General features: G+C 34.6%; 1 protein-coding gene across 2 annotated transcripts in view; it reads left to right on the forward strand.

The window, feature by feature from the left end:
* The window catches only part of TMEM232 (transmembrane protein 232), a 294,516-nt gene extending 286,351 nt beyond the window's left edge, over positions 1–8,165 (forward strand). Inside the window, exons 13-15 of one of the 2 annotated variants that reach the window (XR_004429706.1) lie at positions 371–464; positions 4,218–4,472; positions 8,054–8,165. Coding sequence is in view for 1 of the 2 variants with exons in the window: in XM_033178954.1 (XP_033034845.1) it covers positions 371–464; positions 4,218–4,421 (298 nt within the window). In the remaining variant the exon portion in view is untranslated. Of the gene's footprint in view, positions 1–370; positions 465–4,217; positions 4,850–8,053 lie in introns of those variants that run through there. The other variant, XM_033178954.1, reaches the window with a different exon arrangement.
* Positions 8,166–24,875: the final 16,710 nt, after the last annotated feature.

A 24,875-nucleotide genomic window follows, 5' to 3' on the forward strand; every position in this document is an offset into this window, starting at 1 on the left:
AAATTCCACCCTTAGTAATACAAAGACTTTGGAAATGTATTGAAGTCACATCATTTTTTCAGCATATCTTAGAACAAATTCTTAGGCTTAGGCTTCCACCAGAACTTCCAGGGTTGTGGAACTGCGTATGGGGACGGTCACTTAAATCATCCTGTATGTCATGTCCTACCCTCAAAATTGTCAGTTTTATTGACCCAAGATGGCTTACAAAACCTAAAAGCTAACATACCACAGTCTACACAAAGTAAATACTTTATGTTAACAATGAAGAATCAAAATGCTTGATAATAAATTATGACTTGGAATTCTATTTCTGGGGAATAGGAGTACCTATACCTAATGTTGGATTTGTTCTTGTGCTCTTTTGAAGGGAACATCCTTCTGTATCAGAAATTCCCATGTTTCCATATCCAGATTTCTTCACCAAGGCAGATAAAGAGTTGGCAAAAATCATTGACCATCACGTAAGACTGATTTTTTTTTAAATAGCAGCAAAAGCCTTGTTCTTTAAAAGCACTTTAAATTATAAAATGTAGTTCTGAAACTGAAACCTTAATATGTGAAATTTAAAAGTAGAGCCATGATTGGTTTGCCAAACTGAATTATATCTCACTATGTTATCTGTACACCTTAGTGTCTTCATTGGGTCACAGAAAATTTGACCTTCTGTCATTTGTAAAATACTAGCCTAATCCTGTTTTCTGAATTAGTACTGATTTCTTGTGACAAGAATCTTATATTGAACACTGAACACTGGTTTCTTCTACAGTGTAGTTCTAAAAACGGGACAAAAATCTTTTGGCTCAATTTTCAGTGAGGTCGTTCTTTACCCTTGGCAGATCAGAAAGACTGTTAATTACTTTGTTCTTAATGTGAGTTTAAAAAGCAGTGGCAATACAAGACTATTCACAGAAGACACTTCAATTCATTGTGCTATATTTAGTTGATAATTTCTTACCAAATACACATCATTTTATGCCTAGTTTTTTTCAGGAGCAGAATTAAAGTATGAGAGAAAATACTTATTTTCTGTTTTTTTCTTTGAATAAAATATATGGCATACATAATGCACTTAATTTTATCAACAGTAGTTCAATATTATCTCTCAGATTGCAATTATATTAACAATTAAGTTTTTCACACTACTTTTAAGTAGTAATCTTGTGAAGAGATTATTTTATTTACTGATCACATTAAATAGTTTTTACCACATCACTAGTAATTAAGCCACTCTAGCAACAGCTATAAATATTGGGCTTTGGAGACTGACTGATACCTTGAAATGACAAAATGAGAGCTGCAATATTCTGTTATTCACTAATAAAGTTTTTGTTAAACCAATATATGTACAGGTAATCTTCAAAAATTTCAAATGGCTTATAAATTTCAACATCTATATTTTCCTACTCATTACTTCAACTGAATTATCTAGAAGAAATTATAAGAAATAGCAATTTGCCAACATTACATACACAAACACACACATACACACATGTATAAATATCTACTTTGGTCTGTCTAGGGCTAAAGAAAGAGAAGAGAGTATTATGAATGACAGAGATACAGAGATAGCTCCTAACAACCGTGCATTATCTTTTCCTTTTTCCAAGGGTGTAAGCATTATCCAAGTAATCACTGCTATGAGCCTGCTTATATTGTAGCTAAAGAAGGATAAATAAATCTTTTTCAAAAATATGCTTGAAAACTTACAGATCCAAATTGTTTAATGTGTGGATAGCCTAATAAACTAGTAATTCATAGTACTGATTTTGGAAAGTCTATTGAATTGTCTCTGAATATTATATTTTTTTCAGTATTCATGTATATACCACTTCTTTTCAGATGGGTGTAGCAATGGTGCTTTGTACTTATACTTTATGCTTCACAAAATGCTCTTACAGTAGTTAATTTAATCCTTACAACCCTGTAAAACATTTACCAAAAAGGAGAACAAACTTGCTTACAATTCAGTTACTTGTTCAATGTTTTAAGTAAATGAGTCTATGCACAAAAACAGATTTCCCTACTCCAAATCTACTTTCCTTTCCACTTTTTCATAGCTGCTCAAGTTCTTGGCTTCTGATTCCTAACCAGAATTAGAAGTGGGAGGGTGGGATCTGCAATATCGACAAAGAACAAAAACACATCCCCTCAGCTACAGATATAATTATCCTTCTAAGCCAACAGACTTTTGTTGAGGGGTTATTATATGCAGGGAATAGAAAATATACCTCATTGCTCGGGAGATATTAAGGTACCTTATACATTGCTAGTATTCCATAGCATGATCATTGAATTACTGAGTGAATAAGTTGAATAAAGCAGTAAATGGTGCTTCCACTTCCCATAGATTTCAAACATATCTATTTTTTTTTTTTTTGCATCCATCCTCCTAGCTACCACAACAGACAATAATAATGGCATATAAAGTCAAAAAATACAATTATTTACCCAAGTTGAACTGTTGTCATGGTCACCAGAGACAAAAAGAAAGTATGCTTTTTCCTAAGCTTAATGAAAAGAAGGATTTTGAGGTTATGGTGAATTTCAACCATTACAAATTCTAAGAAGGGGGAAAGGGGGAAGAGCTGTCTTCTGGAGAGTGATGATATGATACCCCTTCTTGGCTGCTTTTATATGTATTGATGCTTTTATACATGCTGTTTGGGAAACCAAGAATTTTAACTTACTGGCAGTTCTTAAGAATTAACTCTCTTTTGATTTTTCACAATTTAAAAAACAAAATAATGAGATCTATCGAAATCTTTCCTATAGGATAGATTAGTGCTCTTTGTTTATGGATACTGTCATTATTATACCACCTATAACTTCTATGCTCATAAAATTGGTAATTTCCTTAAACAACTAGATTATTAGTTTATTATATGAGAAAAATAATATGTCATAGTTGAGTATCATAGAACTTGTAGACTAAACCACAGTATGAATTTTAGCCTGTGCCTGACTGTTCTGGAGGTTTTGCCTTAATTTCCGATATATTTTATGCAAGACTAGTTCCTGAGAAACCAAACGTATGAGTAATAACTGTTTATAAATACAGTCTTAAGATAAGTGCAGTTAACTTTTATATTTCTTATGTAATTAAAACTCAACTAGGAATAAATAATGGATTTGATATTATTATGCTTTTATTTTTAATGTTTACTCTAATATGAGTATATTAACATTTTACAAAATTTTACTGCATTCGTCAAAGCTGAGTGACATGTTATGGACTGTGATGTTTAGCTCTGCTTTTTATTATCTGAATATCCCAGATGACAAACGTTATTTGTGATTCACAGTACTGGTATATATAGTAATCTATAAATTAATTAATGGGTTGCTAATCTCAGACTGATCATTTGTGTATATGCATGAGCTGAGGGTGACAAAAAGACAGCATTGGCAGTATCCTTAGGAATTTCCAATATTTCATACTAGGAGTCATTCTGCCCCGAATGTTTTACCCAGCATAAAGTGTTTACCATCTGTTTTCATCATTTCCTTCATCAAATGTATTAGAAGAGAAAATAAGTTCCTCTTAATTATATATATATTTCATGATGATGTTTGATTATCATTACTTACAATACTTGTCACTCATTCTTAGGGCTCATGCCTTCAGATATACTACTATTTACATGACATCATGGGTTATAAAGTGAAAAACTAAGTGAAAGCAAAAGAAAAAGAAAATATTATCATGGCCAATTAAAATAAATTCTTTAGAGATTTTTTACTGGACTTCTGCATAGTATGCATTTACCTGACCATTAATTTTATTTTTAACTTCATAGAGAGCGGTATTAGAGTTTTTGCCTTTCTGTTTAATTTGTATTTTCTGTATCTTTTTCTTTCTCTTTTGCTTTCACCTGGTTCTTCATTTTATAACTCATGCTGTCATATAAATACCAATATTGATGAAGAAAGTAAAACCATTTGGAATACAGAAATATAAAACCTATAATGTCTTCTTTTTAATGATTTTTTTATCTTTAAATATATTGAGAAAATTCTGTTTTGTGGGATTTACATGCATTCTAATAGGTGATACATATGTTTTGCCAGTGTGGTAGATATAAAATTTTTGAGGAATGTCATGGAAAAAACTAAAAGTATAATTGGATATAAGAATCTGCATTTTGAGCAGCTTAATTGATAGGCATGTTTTTAATGGAAAATCATATGTGAATGACATTTTCTCTCTGTAACAGTGGCAGGAAGAGCTAAAGATCTGTGAAAAAGAAGATGCAATATGCAAGGCCCAAGAACTTAAAGATAAAAAGTTAGCAGAGAAAAAACACTTTCAAGAAGTTATGAAGAAAAGAGAAGAGAAACTACATAAGCAAACTAAGCCCTATGAGCTTCCGTATAGGAAGGAAGTAATTAGAAAAAAAAATGCCACCTCCCAAAATTGAGGTCTACATGGCAGAAATACATAACATGAAAAATACCAAGATAGCTACATAGTAAGAGAACTTCTTGTCATTAAATTGAGGTATTGTTTAGAAAGAACTTGTTATCCTGATACAAGCTGTTTAATAGTTATTTCTTAGTTCTAAATTAATGACCAACTTTTAATCACACTTGAATGAAGTGATTTCACTAGTCAAAAATTTCCAAGACTACATGTAGTATTTTTCTCAATTGACATTTATCTCATGATTGTACAGCATACTTGATAACTGATTCGCAGAACATTGATGTTCATCAAACAGTTAGATGGAAATTCATTACAAATTAATTAATGAGTCACCATACAAGAATTATTTCTTGAAAACAGAATGAGCATAAGCTAACAATCCTGTAATTACTATTATTCAAATAAAAATATTATGGCATCTTACTTGATTGGCATTTTATAATCAATTTATACCAAACCAAACAAACCCTATTTCAGAGATTTGAATCCAGAAGGGCTGGTCATCTTAGACTGATTGGCTTGATCTTTAACAGATGCCAGAGGGGACTCCTGAGAGATGCTGGTTTTACTCTGTTCTGTGAGTTTATGAGAATGAATTTGTATGATCCTGGAAGGTCCAGGAGTAACTGTTGAAAACATTCGTACAGATAGGAGTTATTTTAGAAACGGAACTTCACTTCACCTGAAGTTCGGAACCTATGAGTAACAGTAACAGGGTGGAGTTTTGTGATGTCTTATATTCCTTTCCTGAAAACTGAAAAATATAGATAATAATCACACCTCAGTTTCACACAGGTGACTTGGTGATACTCAAGAGACAGGGACTTTATCAGGGGTGTCAAACTCAAATGACTACCAGGTCAGAAAGGAAACATAAATTAGTGAAGCCGGCTAAGGAATACCTATCCTATCTAGAGAAATTTCCCACCACTTGGTTGCATTCTACAATGTATGTCAGTATTGTAAAATCCTCCAGTCTTTCAAGAAGCTTTTAAATGGGATTACTTTTCAAAAAAAAAAAGCTAAGTAACCAAATGTTGACAATAATTTTTAATAGCATATTTTCAAGTTAAGTTTGATCCATGGACCAAAGTTTGTGACCTATATTATGTGAATTCAGGTATCATTCTTTGTTTAAAATAACAATAACAGACGGCAGAAAAATGTTGCGTGTAGGTTGCTGTTTTGATTTCCTGTATAGCTAATTCAAACTTACATTTCTCTTTCTAAACCTTTTATCTTACCGTTGTGGTCTCAAATGGAGACTATGAAAATTCCTAGAAATATCTCCCAATACGCCTTTCCAAATACCTTCCTCCATCTTTGATTTCTTCACTTGTGAAAAAAAAAAAAAAATCTATAGAAGACCAGCCAGGCCCTTTTCTCCAAATCTTATCCCTTCAAAACTCTTGTTCCATCAACTATTCACTATCTCCTCTTAAGTCCCTCTTCATCACTCACTCCTAAACCCATCGAGGTTTCAATTTTCTCCCATCCTTCCGTCCAAACTTCTCTCTCATCAAAGCCATCAGTGACATGAGCCTTACCAAACTCTGAACGTCCTTCTAATTTGTAATCATTTTATTGGTTTGTAGCAAGATATAACAAGCTGTAAGTTTTAGTAAGGGGACTCTGAAGATCTAACTGTTACTTACAAGAATTTCAACAAATCCTGCTCTTTCAGCACCATCTTTGTAAAAGAAACCTGGTATCTCCAATTTCTGAGTCATGGTCCTTAAGGCCTCCTCACTGCAGACTTAGGTTTATGTTTTCTCTGCTCTGCTTAGCGTATTTCTACCTGTTCACCTTCTTTCTTACTTCACAATTATCTTAATACTTCCAACATGCTATTATCTTTTCTTCTTGTGGATTCATGCCTTTTTTAAAGTAACCCTTTTTATGTCATAGTGGTGATTTGGAAGGGAGCTAAACAAATCTTTAGATATATGGAGAAAGAAAGAAGAGGAGAGAGAGAGATGATTAATTAGAATACTGACACCTTTATTCTTAAATTATTTTTAAAACTCTTAATATTTGGCAACAGGTATTTCTCACGGTGTTTCTCCTATTTCGCTGATTCTGTCTGCAATATTAGCAAAGACTGTAGGGTGTAGATCTGGAATCACACTCTAGTTATGCTTTCTGCCAGTCACGGAACATTAGGCAAGTTACTGAACCCGTTTTCATTTTCATTTACTCGTTTATAAAATTGACACAATTTATGTAAAGAGTGATATCATTTAGAAGCCAATTAGGAAAGAAAACAAACCTGTCAGTCATTTTAGCAGAGAGAATTTAATGTAAGAAATTATGTTCAAAGGTGTTAGAAACTGAATAAATGGAAAGGGAGCATAGCAATAACAGAAACAGTAGCTGCAGGAAACTGCTACCACATTTGGAGCCACGGAATCAGAGAGAAGAGGTTTGCGTTGTTAAAATCTAAGGGATGTAGAAGGCACTTCACACAGCCGGACTCGGATCCCTGATGGGGAGACATTGCCCAGTTATTGCTGGTACTTTTGAGGGGGCACAATACAGTTGGTTCTGGGAGTGCAGAAAAAACTGAAAACTGAAACAACTTGTATCTTGCTGAAACCACACTGTCAGGAAGAGAAAGAAAACTGGAAGAATCAGGTGTTTTCTTCCCTCTCATCCTGAAACTCTTTCTCTTGTGTGCTTCCTGTTCTTCAGCATCACAAAGCAGAGAAAATAAGGGTGGGTTTGGAGATGAAAGACATTAGTTAAATAAATGAACATTGTATGGCTTAGAACGTTATCAGACCATTCAATAAAAGTTAACTCTCCTTTCTTTTCTTTTGCACCGTTGGCCTTGTTTTCTGCTTATTCTGCAAGTTTTCCCAGGACAAAAAAAAAAAAAAAAGTTTAAAAGAAAGTATCACCATTTAAGTTTATGTAAATGGCTTAAAAATAAATTTTACTATACTTTATTTTCATAACTAATTATTACTTCTTCCAAAAAGTTCATTTAACACAAATTCAATTGGAATTATTTGTAATTTATGTTTAGTAGTCACTTTGCTTCAAAACTCACAAAGGATTCTATGAGTCATAGACTGAGTTGGGTACCAGATAAATTATTTCAACTACTCTCTTGTTCAGCTTATGATTTCTCAACCTTAGTTTTTTTCCCATTCTTCCCACTTAGAGTTGATAGGAGAAAAACAGAGAAAGAGAAAGATTCTACATGTCTGTCTACCTTGCATGGCTCTTAGTCATCTTTAAATGCCTCTACTGTTAAAAAATATTAACATATCTCAGGTATAAATTTCTATCTAAAACTTGTTTCCATGCTGTTTTATCATTTATGCTTATGTTTATTTTGAAAGAATAAACTCAAGACTTCCTACATTTATTTGTTATGGGTTTCACAGGTTTTATTATGGGTTTCATAGGTTTATCATGGGTTTCATAAGTTTCCAAAGGTTTCTCTTAGTAACCACAAAAGCAATTTCTCTTTCTCACCTGCTGCCTTATTGAGAATACTCATAAAACTTTTAAATGTTTAAGTTTCACTAGAGTATTAGAATACTGTAGTAAATTCTGAGTAACACAAACACGAACATAAACATTTCTCCTGATAGAATTTTTTTTTTTTTTAAAAAAAAGGAAAGCAAATGATTGACAGTGGTTTGTGTGGCACACCAAAGAGACATTTAAGGAAGATAATATCTACAGCAAATATCTTGACTCAGGCATTGATGAGTGGGTGTTTGGAGAAAGGGAGCACACCAAGGTAACAGATAAAAATAACTCACACCAACAGTTTTAGACACTCTATAATGATGTTTAACAATTATAATTTAAGTAATTGATTCTTTTGTTTCTACCAGTAAAAACCTTCTCTGTAACTGTCTACTAGTTAGTTACTTTCTGAGTGTCTTTTTCATATTGCTTCTAGTTGAGAACAGCAGTTCTATAGTTTCACTGAACTTTGTTTCCAAATTCCAAAGTTAGCTGATTAGGAATTGCTTTGGGGTTGCTTTCAAACGTTGTCCAACTGCTCACATACTAAGTTTTCACTTTGTGTCTGCCAGTGACTCTCAATTAAAATCACCATAGGCTCCTCCAGCTTCTTCACTCCTCTTCACATCTCAGTTTCCTGAAGTAAAATGAATAAGAACACCCCTATTTGTCTTATCTGTGATTAATCGATGACACTCGTCACCTCCTCTGTGGGCTAAATATTTAATACAAAGGAAGGTAGAGTCTTGAAAATCTGTTGTGCCAATGCCTCTGTAGAAAAGACGTGTAGTAACAAATTCAGTCCACACAGTACTTCTCAACCTCAGGTTGGCCACTGGAGACTAGGTATTTGTAAGGCTCCTTGTACTGATTCTAGTTATTTTATTTGACTTGCAGAATGCATTTGGGAACTTAGAGCAAAATGCATTTTAAATTATCTTCTATAATATAAATTTATATATTTGTCTAGTTTTACAAATTCTGTTGATGAGTTGGTTACTTTTCTGCTACGTGCATTTTTCATGGTGACATAGATTTCAAGGATAATTTGGCTTTAATGTTACTCATGCTCACTTTTTCCTGCAATCATTTTAGCTAAGGGACCTATTTACATAATACCTAGTGCCTTGTTATTTTTTTCCTGTTTCACTGAAAAGCCAAAATAAACAAAAATAAAATGTCTTTCCAAACATTTTTTAGTTAGAAGATCCCTGTGATATCCAGCTTTCCAATAACATTTAACAAGCTGACTCTATTTTGGAAAGGAGGTGAATCATCTTTCATAAATTAATGAATAAGGTAAAGGTCAAACATCTCAGAATCACCAGTGCAGATTTTTAATACATAGCCAGACTATTGGCAATCCAGTAATGGTTTCAATATTGCTTCAAAACACGAAGAAATAGAAAATCTGAACAAACCAATCTGTTAATCTCTAGCTCCAGTTTTTTGGTTGGCTTCCCAATCAAAAACTTCCCAATAAAAAAACAATGACGAGAGGATGCATACAGTAGAATTTCTTCCATAGCATACATTCTCCATCATGATAACTATGTCATGAGACTTATGGCCTCATGGGAAGGCATGTCTTAAGGAAGAAAAGACTCAACCTATTCCAAACAGAGACATTATGGAGGGTAAAAAAAAGTTGGGGCCTGGTGGCTCATGCCTGTAATCCCAGCACTTTGGGAGGCTGAGGTGGGCAGATCACAGGTCAGGAGATCGAGACCATTTGGCTAACATGGTGAAACCCCGTCTCTACTAAAAATACAAAAAAAGGTAGCCAGGTGTGGTGGCAGGTGCCTGTAGTCCCAGCTACTCAGGAGGCTAAGGCGGGAGAATGGTGTGAATCCAGGAGGCTGAGCTTGCCGTAAGTCGAGATCGCACCACTGCATTCCAGCTTGGGTGACAGAGCAAGACTCCATCTCAAAAAAAAAAAAAAAAAGGTGGAGAGATAGATTTAAGGGTGCTTGATGTCCTCACCCTGTACCTCAGGAGAAGAGGTGTGGTCTAGAAACATGTAAATAGATAAGGAGCCTGAATCTGACAGGTTAGTAGCATTAGCTCCTGCAGTACTGAGGAACTAAGTCACTAGGAGAGATAGAGGGATATTGTATGCAAACATTTTCAATGACACATGCAATTGTCAGGATGAGAAGAGAATCGAAGAAGCAAATGATAGGAGACAGGTCTCTGGTATTAGCACATTAAGACCAAATAGACCGAAATTAGATCTACTTCAGTACACACTATTGAAGAAAGCATACCAGTTTATCCACTCTACAGTTGAGGGCAGGGAGGAGTAAGTGAACATCGGGAAGATTTAAGGACCCAGGCTCCCATCTACTTCCTTACACAGACCAGACCTCTCCCTATAAATCCAAATGCCATATTGGAACAGAGAATGGAAGGGAGAGGAATATAAAAACCAAAACAGCTATCCTAAAGAAAGCAAGTTAATATTTAAAAGATCTCTTGATTTTCTAGCTTTGAATCATTTTAAAACTGAGTTACTGAGTTTCATCTTGGCCTGGCTCCAAGAAAACCAGCAGAGGGAGTCCCATGATGAAGAACTGAATGGTTTTCTAAACCCCCAGAAATTAATTTTCTTTTTATATTTAAAATGTGGTATAAAATTACATTTGCCTCTTTGCAACATATATATAAACTGGCATTTCACCATATAGATATAGAATTAGAGATACATGTTTTAAACATGTATGCATCAATCTAATATACACAATCACTCATTCAGAAAATATTTGTTCATTGTCTGCTGAGCTCCAAATACTCTTTTAGTCACTGGGGATATATCAATGAATCAATGAACAGGACAGAAAATATAATATTGTACATATTAAAAAAATGCACTTGTGTGTGTGTAAAACAAGCAAAAAATAACAATATGATATAATCTCAGGTAGAGGAAAGTGAAGAACAAAAATAACAGCAGGAATGACCTTTCTAAGGAATTTTGACAAAGACCAGAATGAAGCAAAAGAGTGAGTCATCTGACTTTCAGAGGAAAGAGCATTCCCCAAACTCTCAGTAGCAAGTGAAAAATTGATAGGGTAATGAATGATTCATGCTTTTTTCTAACTATTTCTGCTTCTCCCTCCTTTGAGATTCATAGGAGTGTTTTCTAGTTTCTGGCCCCATTGTGTTGTGGTGGGCCATATGCTTATTTCTGGTCAATGATTATGAACGGAAGCTATGTGTGTCACTTCTGGGCTGAAGTATTTACTTGTTGGCTTGGCAATTTACAGTATCTTTTTTCCCTTTAGAATAATAATTCCCTTTAGAACAATAATTTCTGTTCCAAATAGTGAGTCCCTCTTACCCTTGGCTCCCTTAATAAAAATGATGGAACTGAGACGAAAAAACTTTTCTGTCTTAAGTGTTTGAGATTTGAGGAGTTATATATTACTACACATAACCCAACATATCCTGATGGAATGGGAGTGAGTTTAGAATGTTCAAAGAAAGCAAAGAATCCTGCAGAGCTGAAGAAGAGGCCCCAGAGGGATGGAGAGGAGATGAAATTAGAAAGGTAAGTTTGGTCCAGATTATGCAACAATGGAAGTCACGGTGTGTCAGGGTTCTCTAGAGGTACAGGACTAATAGGATAGAAGTATATATGAAAGGTAGTTTATTAAGGAGTATTGACTCACACGATCACAAGGTGAAGTCCAGCAATAGGCCATCTGCAAGCTAAGGAGCCAGGAAGACAGTCCAATTCTATCAAAACCTCAAAAGCAGGGAAGCCAAATGCAGCCTTCATTCTGTGGCTGAAGGCCTGAGAGCCCCTGGAAAACCACTGGTGTAAGTCCAGGAGTCCAAAAGGTAAAGAACTTGGAGTCCAATGTTCAAGGGCAGCAAGCATCCAGCACGGGAGAAAGATGGAGGCCAGAAGACTCAGCCAGTCTAGTCCTTCCATGTTCCTCTGCCTGCTCTTTTCCTAGCTGCACTGGCAGCTGATTAGATTATGCCCGCCCAGACTGAGGGTGGGTCTGCCTTTCCCAGTCCACTGACTCAAATGTTAATCTCCTTTGGCAACATCCTCACATACACACCTAGGAACAATACATTACATCCTTCAATCCAATCAAGTTGACACTCAATATTAAACATCACACATGGATTTCAGGTTAGATTTTTTACTAAGAGTAGTAGAAATTATTGCAAGGGGATAATGAAACAAGCAACTTTAGCCTAATGTGTAATGCTTTGAAGCTTATGTTTTAAAACTTTTTTTAAAAAATAATATTTAATATACTGAAAGTTTAGTATGCTTTTCTAAGAACTTAACACATAAAACTGTGATTTTAGGAGATGAAAATATTTAAACTTAATCCAACAACTTGGATAAATTACAATATCAGATAAGAATGGGTCTTAGTATCTTTCCATTTGAAATATTAGAAATGTATAAAACAAAAACCCCTTAAAACCAAGTCAGGGGTCTTAAAATTTTCTTGGGAAAAGATGGGTTATAAATTAAAATACACATAATTTTATGCTACAGAAAGCTTCTCTTCTTGTCATTGTTATTCTGATAAAAAAAAAGAGTTTGGCTACTTCTTTGCAACTATTGAGTTAATACAGTTGTCTTGATTTTTTTTTAAGTCACATATTCGGCATATCAATGGTCATGATTGCTTCAACCCAAGCGAGAAAGGTGGAAATTGAAACAGAGGCATGATGGAGCTCTCAGAACGTCCATGTGCAGGTGTTTCAGTGATTTTCATTTACTTTACAGTTGGCATATCAATGGCAAGAAAATTAGGTTTGATTGGATTTGGCAATAGCTTTCCTTTCTGATATTTTCAAGGGATAGGATTGTTCAGGGTTGAATTCCCAATTATCTCCTGCTGTCAGAGGCTGGATAAAACAAAGCCTTCAGCATCAAATGTAATTAGCTCTATTGACTTATGTTTTTAATGTTAAAATTATATTCCTTTTTGCAGAGGATGAACAAATACCACCCTTTCTCACTATACATTAATATCCTTGAAAACTGAGTGGATTTGTTTGGCAACTTATTTCTGTGTCTCTGAGATCAAATCTCTGAAGAGCTCTGAGATCAAAGCACTAAGAAGATGGGACACAGGATGTAACATGAATGTTATTTTGAAAATATGAAACTAATAGATATTGTGCATTTTATTTTTTCCTTCATAAATCATGCTTTTTCATCATAATTTAAATATTACAGTACTCAAATAAAAGAGAGTACACCTATATTCATAGCAGCATTATTCACAATATCCAAATGGTGGAAGCAACCCAAGTGTCCCTCAATGGACGAACGGACAAACAAATGTGATATATACATACAATGGAATATTACTCAGCCTTAAGAAAAAGACATTCTGATACATGCTACAATATGGAATAAACTTAAGGGCACTGTTCTAAGTGAAATAAGACTATTATGAAAAGACAAATACTGTATGATTCCACTTATATATCTGTACTAGTCAAATTTATATAAACAAAAAGTAGAATGGTGGTTTCAGGGGTCAGGGGAGGTACAAATGGAGAATTGTTATTTAATGTCATTTTAGTTTTATATGATGACATTTCTAGAGATTGCTCAATAATGTAAATACACTTGACACTACTGAATTATATCCTTAAAATGGTTAAAATGCTAAATTTATGTTATGTGTATTCTACCACAATTAAAAATAATACATAAGATATATTTTGAAAAGGAAAAGCAGTAACAAATATCCTATCAAAAAGGAGAAAGAAAGGAGATAATCTTTATTGGTAGAAAACTGAAAAAATTACACATCACAAGACATCACACCATTGAACCCCTGGCAAAAAGTGGAAAACAGAAAATAAAATATTAGTATGAAAGAGAGTTTCAATACCTGTATCCTTGTTTCCTTTCTGGGAACATATACTGACATAAACATCCAGGAGGGGTATGGGAAGAGCTGGGAGCATCAGGGAGACCAGAGACAAGCTGTCCCTACAGCAAACTAGAGGAACATGGGCCTCTGGGATAGTTCTACGTCCTTTTTATTCGGCATGGTGCAGGGATATTGTTGCAGCATTTTCAAAGGAAGTAGCTGATTGCATGAGTCCAGGATATTTCTCATCCCTTGTTCAGTATGAGAGAGCCAGGGATGAAGAAGGTCCCACATGCTGAGAGCATTTCAGAAAGGATTCTTAACATAATGTTCTGAGAAACAAATAGTACCTATATACATCATCTTAGAGAAGCAGAACAGCATCATCATAAAAACCGAACATAGGCTCCAAAGTCAGAAGGCCTGGGATTTGATTTCTGTCTTCTCCACATTCAAGCAGTGCAAACTCAAACAAGTTGACCCTCCTCTCTGTACCTCAATTTCACTTCTTGAAATGTGGTAATAATACTATCACCTCACTTTTTTGTTTAAGGATTAAATGAGTTTATACTCATGAAAATCCTATCTCAATACCTGACACACAGTTCTCAATAAACATCAGTCATTATTCTTTGCTTTTATTGTTATTGAAAAGGAATATGAGAGCTATTAAATATAGATTTCTCAACATTGCCTAAAAAAACTAAATTGTACAACTTCAGACAGAAAGCCTATAGCTTGTATATACTGATATCCAATTGAGTGTGGTTTAGGAAAAAAATATTGTATTGATTCTTAGGAGTGAAAAAAGATAAAGGTAAGTGCTTTTGTGTACATTGAGTGTAGCATAAGTAAATTTTGATCCCAGTATAGAAGAGATATTCCTTCAGTAGCCTCAAGCTGCATGTCTGACTCTGATATTTGTGGGAAGTGAGAGAAGGCTGCAACTAGAGGCCAAAATACCATATGCATGAATATTTAAAACATACATTAAGCTAATAATAAACTGTTAATTAAAATATGTTTTAGCCGTTTTCTTTGAAAACTATACCATCACAATGAATTGGAAGGCCAGACTCAAATTTAGAATTAACACGGAGTTCCATGCTGGAACTTGGTGAGACAGGAAAGCAGGCTGTATTCTAGCCTCTGACCTACCTCCTTTTTCCCACCAGTCTCGGTCCTTCATGAGGCGTAATGCACAAGCATTTTATCAATCTACTCAACCCACGATGAAGCTCTATCTATATTCCTATAAACAGACACTCCCTGCCAACTCCTCAGGCCAACAGATACAGACATCAGCTACGTGGGACTTGAAGCATGGTAGTTGGGGAAGAGGATCCGGCTTTAGTTAGGCATGTTCCCTTAGTACAGTAAACTCTTCGTCTTATAGGGAAGGCCTTGGCCAGAAGGCCAGAGCAGGATTTGCTAGCGTTTGGGGCTCAGAGAAAGAGCTCCTCTTGCCTGCTCTATGAGTGACAATGTGGACAAAAAAAAAAAATTCAAAATCTTTCAATTATAGCTAAAGGGCAAAATCATCCAAAGTTAGAGACCATCCCAACCCTGAAAAAAAAAAAAAAGAATATGTAGCAAGAGCTAAAGATACTAAACAGATGGAGGAACAGGAATGACATAGAAAGTTTTCTCTAAGGGCTTTCTTGAAATCAGGCATTTTGAAAAGAACGAACCTCTTTCAGAAAGAGAAAACTAGCTGTGGCAACAGCAACTCAGACTGTGAATGTACTGACCAGGGATATATCATTCTCCAATGATTCCAAGAATCACATTCATTATATATTTAGCATATTAAAATTGAGATGTTTCCCACAATTGACAGGGTTTTACAATTACTGTCAGCCAAGTGACAGTTGTGACATGAGTGTCAGGGCCTGTATGTGCATGAACTTGATCATAGCTATTCACAACCAACCTTAATTAACATGAGTTGTGTGCATTGTTGGCTCCATATAAGTTGTGTTGAATTGCTATTTAAAATGTCTCCAAAAAGATTATACTATGAGTTGGCATTGAAAAAAGAGTTTGTGTGCAGAAAGACAGAAACCAGTAGCAAGACATAAATTGGATATTAATGAAATAAATTTTCATTTTTGGAAGAATACCTGTAACTTCGTATTTGTTTGCAAAGTAACAACAAAGTAAATTCTGGAACTTAAAATAAAGATACCCATAAACAGATGAAGCTGTATAACATGTAGTTACTGAGTTTATTGGTTAGCTACAATAATGTTGCATAACACCATCTCAAAACTCCATGATTTAAAACAACTAATTACCATGCATGTGTCTCCAGGTAAGCTGGAGTTCAACTGGTCTAGGTAGGAGTTACCTAGATGGCTTGGCTTCTCGTGTCTCTGCTATACATGGCTCTCATTCTCCACCTGTGATGAGTGGACGAGGTAGGCATGTTCTTTTGGTGATGTCTGATAGCAAAAATGTACAAAAAGAATAAGAGAAATACTGTTGTTCATAATAAACTCTAATGACTCCTTGTATTTCAGTGTTCTCAGTTGTCTACTGTTTTATTCCTGATGTTACTTATCTGGGTCTTCTCTCTTTTTTTTTTCCTAAGTCTAACCAAAAGTTTGTGAATTTTGTTTCTTTTTGATAAACTTTTTGTTTTATCTTTTTATTTTGTTTTGTTTTATTTTTTGAGACAGAGTCTCACTCTGTCTCCCAGGCTGGAGTGCAGTAGCACAACCTTGGTTCACTGCAACCTTCGTCTCCTGGATTCAAGCAATTTTCCTGTCTCAGCCTCCCTAGTAGCTGGGATTAAAGGCATGCACCACCACACCCAGCCAATTTTTATATTTTTAGTAAAGATTGGTTTCACCAGATTGGCCAGGCTGATCTCGAATTCCTGACCTCAAGTGATCCACCCACCTTGGCCTGCCAAAGTGCTGGGATTACAGGCGTGAGGCACCACCACCAACCTTGTATTGTTTTTAAAGTCTCAGTTTCATTTATTTCTGCTCTGATCTTTATTATTAATTTCCTTCTACTAATTGGTTTGTTCTTGCTTCTCTACTTCCTTGAGGTATATCATTAGGTTGTTAATTTTGAAATCTTTCTACTTTTTTGATATAGGTGTCTATTTCTATAAACTTCCTTTTTAGTACTGCTTTTGTTATATCCCATAGATTTTGGTGTGTTGTATTTCCATTTACACTTGTTTAAAAATAATCAAATTTCCCTCTCAATTATTTCATTGGCCCATCGGCCATTCAGAAGCATGTTGTTTAATTTCCAAGGTTGTGTATTTTCCAAGGTCCCTCTTGATTTTTGATGGCTAATTTTATTCCATTGTGGTCAGAGATAATACTTGTTATATATATATATATATTTTTTTTTTTTTTTTAAATGTGTGCAGGCTTGTTTTGTGGCTTCAGATGTGATCTCTTCTGGAAAATGTTCCATGTGGTGATGAAAAGAAAGTGTATTCTGCAGCAGTTGGATGAAATGTTCTGTAAATGTCAATTAGGCTTATTAGATCTAATGTGTAGTTTAACTCTGCTGTTTCTTTGTTCTTATCTGTCTGGAGGATCTGCCTGTTACTAAGAATGGGCTGTTAAAGTCCTATATTATTACTGTATTGCAGTCTATCTCCCCCTTTAGGTCTATTAATGTTGGCTTTATATATTTGGGATCTTTGGTGTTGAGTGCATAAATATTTATATAATTATGATATTTTCTTACTAAATTGACCACTTTATCAATATATAGTGAATTTGTCTCTTTATAATCATAGATTTGTAATCTGTTTATATGTGTGATATGAATCTAGTTACTCCTACTCTTTTTTGGTTTCCATTTGCAGGGAATATCTTTTTCTGATCCTTCACTTTTAGTCTACATATGTGGTTTTCTTGAGGCAACAAGTAGTTGGGTCTTGTTTCTTTATCCATTCAGCCATTCTTTGCCTTTTCATTGGAGAACTGAGACATTTACATTCAGTGTTATTATTGATAATTAAGGAGTTATATAAGGTATATACTTATTGCTTATACCAATAAGTGTTATATTGATAAGTAATAAGTAACTACTATCATTTTGTTGCTTGTTTTCTGATGGTTTTGAGACTTTTCTCTTCCTCCCTTTCTTATTAGTCTTCCTTTATAGTTACGTTATTATCTCTGATAGTATGTTTTAAATTGTTACTGTTATTTGTAGTGAATCTATTTCAGATTTTTGCACTGTGGTTGCCATGAGGCTTACAAAAAATATTTTAAAGACATAACAAGTTATTTTAAAGAGATGGTAACTTATCTTAGAACACAAAAGAATAAAGGCAAAAAATTTACACTTTAACCCCATTTCCACTACATTTTGATTTTCACTTTTCTCAATTTACATTCTTAAAATTACCTATGTCTTAACAGGGTGCTGTAACTATTGTTGTTTTTTATATATTTTGTCTTTTGTGCTTAATGCCAGAGTTATGGGTGGATTATACACCATAAATATAGTAACAGGGTATTCTGGGTTTGTTCATGTACTTAATTTTACCAGTGGGTTTATACCTTGAAAAGTATTCTCTTTAGCATTTCTTGCAAGATGAGTCTGGTGGTGCTGAATTCTCTCAGCTTTTGTTTGTCTGTGAAGGACTTTATCCATCTTATTTCAATAACAGTTTTGCTGGTTACGATGTTCTGGGAGGTTGCAGTTTTTTTTTTCTTTGAGCACTACCATATGAATCAGCAATTGGATATTTATTGAAAGGAAGAGAAATCCATATATTAAAGGTATATCTGGACTCTGGTGTTTATTGCAGCACTATTCACAATAGCAAAGATACAGAATCAACCTAAATGTCCATTAACAGGTGAATAGATACAGAAAATATTATATATATACACATATATATATGTGTGTGTGTGTATATATGTGTGTGTGTGTATGTGTGTGTACCTCAGTCATAGGGAGATGAAAGTTGAATTATGTAAGAAAAATTAAAATATTTTCCATAATTGGCATATCATTTTATAGCTACCTCAGATATGTATGAGAGTTCTATTCAGTCCATATCTTTACCAGTATTTAGATTAATCAGCCATTCGGCTGTCTACTGGTTTGCAATGTTCTGATGAGAAGTCAGTCATAATTCCTATATCTGTTTCTTTGTATATAATGTTTCTGTTTTCCCCGTCTGTTTTTAAGATTTTCTCTTTCTTTTTGGTTTCCAGCAATTGACTATAACATGCCTATGTGTGTTTTTCTTGTTTCTACTTGTAGTTTGTTAAGCTTTTGGATCAATGTGTTGATAATTTTTTGTATAATTTGTAAAAAATAAATTTTGGTTATGTTTAAAATATGTTTTATTTTTTCTTTCTCTTTTTTCCTCATTGAACTCCAAATACAAGCATGCCAGACTTCTTGATAATTCCAAGAAGTTGCAGATGGTCTGTTTACTTTTTCCTACCTTTTTTTTTAAACTGTGTCCTTCAGTTTGATGTTTTGTATTGATACATCTTTGAGTTCACTGGATCTTTCTTTTACAATTTACTTGAAGACCCAAATTTTTGTTTTCAAATATTATAATTTTAACTTTTAGAATTTTAATCGATTTTTTTTTAAATTTTGCAACTTCTACTTCTCTCCCACAACAGTTCATCTCTGTATCCATTTTTTCCTGTAAATTAATATATTTTTCATAGTTATGTTTAGTTCTCATCCTCCCTAATCTAATACCTGGAAATTTCTAGCTCAATTTATATTGACTTTTTTTCTTGGTGATGGGACATGTTTACCTGCTTCATCACATATCATCTAATGTTTTATTGTATTATGAGTATGGCATATAAAATAATATAAAAATTTAATTCGTTTTGGTTCTTTGACAGTGAATGCGAGCCACTGCCCCTGTTTGAAAGTTAAGGGAAGGTACTGGCGTGCAGAATCTTTATAATCAAATTGAGCCTGTGCTACGTCACAGCATTGACTTTAGCTGTGATCAGCCTGCTTCATTTTTTCAGTATCACTAGTCTCTTTTTTATCTTGCTTTATATTCCAAATGAGAGAAAGTTGAAATGCAATTTAAAATATTTTTAGTTCACCTTTGGATTGAATTTTGTCAGGGCTTCAAAATAGAAGCAACACAAGAATATGTTATTTCTTTCTGCTTATCAGCTTCTCTTTCATGGCTGAATTCTTGATAATATTCAGATAGAGAAACTTATTTGACTGAAAAATTTGCTTTTTGCTTGGAATCTTCCGGATTCAAATGTCTCCTGCCATCGCTGTGTCATCTAAAGCTTATCTGTTTTCTTTTTAACCCTGCTGAGTCTCTTCATCAACATCAGGCCTACACCTCCACCCACTCATATCCAGATCAGGAGCTGTTCCCCAGGTAGAGAAGTTGCCGTGGTACTCTAACTAGGAAGCACTTGTTTTTCTCTGGAATTCAGTTCATCAAAGCTTTATTATATCTACAGTTCTTTATTAGCCCCTTAGAAAGTAAGGTTTATTTATCCATTTTGTCAATTTTGTTGTTTTTACCACGATTTGAAAAGAATTTTTGCCCCTTGTTCGTATAAACTGGAAGTGGAAGCCAGATAAATATTCATCATTAAATTTCTGTTCATGTTTTATATTCTTTTCCATGAAAGTTCCCCCAATTTGGCTAATCTTTAGGGCTCACATATCTAGATCTGCCCTGAATAAACTAAAAAACTTTATTCAGAGCACAGTTTTTAAAACCAAGGAGACAGCAAGATAGACATAAGATAAATATTACATGGGATCTGCATAAAATAGTTTTTTTCTCCATTATCTTTTACTTTTTCCTTGCCCTATTCCATTCCTTTCTTTTTACACAGGAAAGAGAAACAGAGATGAGGATAAAAGGTCCTAACAACACAGTAGGCTCAGAAAGCAAGGACGAAACTATGTTGGAGGCAAGAAATTTGGATGGACATTAGAGAAAGAAAAATCAATTTTGAAGTACATTTATATTTGACATTATAAATTAAGCCTCTAGAAAATTTAAATGTCAAAATTAAATTTATACATTAAATTTGCCATATTTCATTTTGAAATATAAAATAGTGAGATGGGAAGAGGGTGCAGGCATCCTATAGGAAGTTTGATATTGAAGAGGAGTGAAGAGAGAAAGGTAAGATTGTAGCAAAAGGGCAAGTTAAGACGGAACTTCATTGAAAAGTCCTACCCCGCACCTACATCACCATATTGATCTTATAACTAATTCTTCTTTGCCTCTCTTATCTCGTAGCATGAAGAATTTGCTTAAAGTTATAACCAATGCTGCTCAGCACATTTCTTCATTTCTACACCTTCACTCCTCACATGGCTCCCCACCCCATCCCACACACAACTGAAAATCAATTTACAGGAGTCTTCAGCTCTCCCTGACGGGTCCAAGTTACATACTGAATATTTCTGGCTTACTGATTTTCGAAGGCTTTTAGATGATATTAACAAATAGGGGTTCATAATATATATGAAATTCAACTTGATTTTGACTTAATCAGCCCTAATCTCTATGTGTTTCTATTGTGATTCTTCCTTCCAGCATAAGAATTCCCCTGCTTCTAACAAATCTTTGCAGCAGGTCTGCAGCATCACAAGCTTTAGATATCTTCTGATATAATTTTAAAATTTTCTGAGCTATGAATGGTCCCTGGCAACTCTCTGACAAACAATCAGTTTAGTTCTGACAATCTATGGATAGCTGAAGCTGCACAGATCAAAAGAAGAATATGGGACATCCTTAGATATCCCAGCAAACTCTAAAGGGGAAATGAATGTTCTATCCTGAGGCACCACAATGGATTAGAAGGTCTTATCTAGCTAGAGTGATGGTAAATAGAGCCATTCACATTGGGGATATCGCTCAAATATATTTTAACACTTTGATCTATTTCTCAGCCCTATAGTAGTTTACATAGGCTTCCCAATTCTGCTCACAGTCTAAGTGTTTTGTTACTGAAAATCTTCTCTGGAATTGAAATACTAAGACTGAGACTTATCTATTCATATTAGAGCCTTGAAACATTTTGTAGGGAATGTAGTTGACTGCAAATGGCCCTATATCCAATCTGCAGAGAAAGTGTCAAAGGCACAAAGTGAGTTGTCTTTTTTTTTTCATTTCTTCTTTTATTTCTTTTTGTCTTATTTTTGTCTTTGTTTCCTGAAAAACATTGTAGAAATTAAAGACATTAGATTATAGTGAACAGTTTCTGTAGTAGTCATTGGCTGTCTTTTTGGCAACCTTCTCCTTTTCCTTCTGGTCATAGGGATCTGGATTTTCTTTTAGAGAATTACCTCTCCACCACTTTTTGTAGTCTTTGTGAAGCTGTCAATCAGGGTACACTGACCTCCCCTAGAGACAAGTGTCATTCACTGTAGGCTCTCTGGACATCTAGACTTAGAGTCTTGAGTCAATGGATGAAAGAATAAGAAAACAGAAACCTTTTTGAGATGTTGCTTGTCATCAGCAGCATGTTGTTAGAACTGTCACTCAACTTCTGCAATCCAATTTCCCTAAGATATACTTGTTCCCATCCTGCTGAGACTGGTTCTCCCAAGTCCTGTTACTGATTGTGATGCCATCCCCTAGTCTTCTAATAAATTCTCTGTTGGTTAAATTACCCAGGGTTTGTTTGTATTGTTTGCAATCAAAGAAATTCAACTCATAGAAATGCTCCAAGTTAGTCAGATGGTAGATGATTTTTATGAGTAGTTATCCATTCCATAATATACTGTGTTTCTAATAATGTACAAATTTATTTTATATTTTGATAGAAGTCCTGAAAGAGCCATTTCTGTAAGTCAATACTTTGTGAGACTGCAGCAAGATGTAAAAGATTTATTCAGGAAACAATCTTAAGCAACAACAGCAATCTTCTTTACAGAAAAAAATGATGGATCAGTAAGGCAGTGCAATTCTAGTGTCCCTAAATCCAGATGGGTTTAGAACTGGGATTGCAAACTGAAATATCTGTAGGAAATGAGCAATGATGCAAACGGATGAGTCATCTGGGATACTTCTCACTTTCATTAAGAATTATAATCCAGCTGATTTTTCTTCTTCAACCTCTTTGGTTTCTCCTTTCGGTTTCCACCTCTGATAGAGACGTGTCAAAGACATATTGCTCCACTAAAGAAAACACCAGTGCCAGTGCAATGACAGGTAATAACTGAAACTCACCATTGTTCTCAAAGAAACAATAGAAATCATGAAGATTCAGAGCTGAAGAACATATGCCCTTTAAATGAGGCAACGCTCCTTAGCTCTGGACAATCACCACTTGTCAGAAAGGCAGGCTCAGTATTGCCTATATCTTCTGATGTTTTATAAAGTAGTCAGAAATATTAATGTTTTTACTAAATGTATAATTATTTATTGTATATTGGCAGTTAATTCAATTAAAAATATATTGGGTGAGCCCAGGAAAACAAATGTACATTCTGCTCTTGACCTACATGAGAAGCTGGGCTATGATATTTTATATGGATTTGTGGCATGACAAACACTTATTAAGCACACCACTTCAGCAAAGGAAAATTTACCTTAAAAATCAAACTCTTAAGCCAGAACAAGCTACCACAGTCATGAAATAAATTCCCAGGGGTGGCCTAATGGGATCCTGCAGGACCCAGCAAGTGATGGAGGATAAGTTAGAGAAGGAAAACCCTTGCGTTGCCAGTAGCTCAGGAGGGCATGTCGATACACTTTGCTTGGCAAGAGAGGCACGTTGTACCCGGCTTGATATGTTGTTACAGTCACCCTGTTATATGTAGAAATGGATTAAAGAAAAGCCATTATTGATACTTGAAACTTATGCAACTTACTCATTTCAGATCTTAAGTGCTCCAAAATAATAATAAAAGAAAGAATGTTGTGTCTGTGTCAAGTTGCCTTTAGGCTATTGTGTTTCACTATATGCATTACCTTAAAAAAAATGAACCACTCTTTGCCACTAAGCATCTTCAAACTTAGAAGAGAATAAGATTGACATTACTGTTCAGATCCATTAATCAAACTACAGTGGCTTTGGACAGGTAGTTTCCAAAATACATCAGCCTCATTTACACCCAAGAGCAACAAAAGACACTGGGTATTTTTCTGCTGTGATGCAAGGTATAGAGGTACTAGGGCAGAAAGTAGTTTTGATACACATTGCTTTTAGTCAAAGGATTGGAAGTGGAAGGGGAAACGACAAAATACAAAAGTGAAATGACAAAATATATATCTATATTCTAATGATTATAGAGAAGAAAAAAACAATTTTACCTAGGAGCTAGATTAAAATCAATGAAAGAACAAAAGGATACAGCAAGAAATCAACTGGTATGATTACCAGGGATTTCCCTCCGCCTCAAAATAATACCACTTAGTTTTTAGTGTGTCTAAGAAGGTAGAAGCTGCTTATTTTTGAAAATCATTGTTCCAATAAATGCCACTATACCGTTTTTATATTTTGTTAATTCTAAGTGATCATTTTCTTATACCCCAGGCATTCTACATATCTGCATTTACAATGAACATAATTAATTTGGGTTCTGGAAATAAAGGAATTTATAAACTTGGCTTTCCCTGCCCACTGAGACACTGAAGCAGTGTAATACACATATTACATCTGATGTATGTCTTATGTGTTTTTAATCTGGATTGATCTTACTTTCCCAAGTTTCTATTATTGGGGTGAAATATGGCATCTCTATGAGAGTAAGCCTGGTTTTTTAATCCTATAGAAAAATCACATCTGTTATGTATTTGGGCATATAATTGTAATGTGGCAGGCATTATCTTCACTATGTCATTTAAACTGTATTTCTCACATCAAAGTATCAGTGAAATGACATGTCACTTCTCCTTTTACATTTGAGAAAACTGTGATATGAAGAATTTAAATAATTGGCTCAATATCACATGTTTTATAGGTGGAACAGTCAGAATTTTAAGTCTGCTGGATTCTAAATTGTGCATTTTTCACCTACCTATACCGACCTAAGGCAGAATGAGTAGGACCTGACCTATGAGAAGGGAATTATTCTAAATATAGTAGTTACTGTTTAAACATTTATGGTAGTACAAGGCTAAGGAAAGCAGGCCATAGGCC

Source organism: Trachypithecus francoisi, unplaced genomic scaffold (assembly GCF_009764315.1).
Source record: "Trachypithecus francoisi isolate TF-2019V2 unplaced genomic scaffold, Tfra_2.0 Lachesis_group2, whole genome shotgun sequence".
NCBI classification, from domain to species: domain Eukaryota; kingdom Metazoa; phylum Chordata; class Mammalia; order Primates; family Cercopithecidae; genus Trachypithecus; species Trachypithecus francoisi.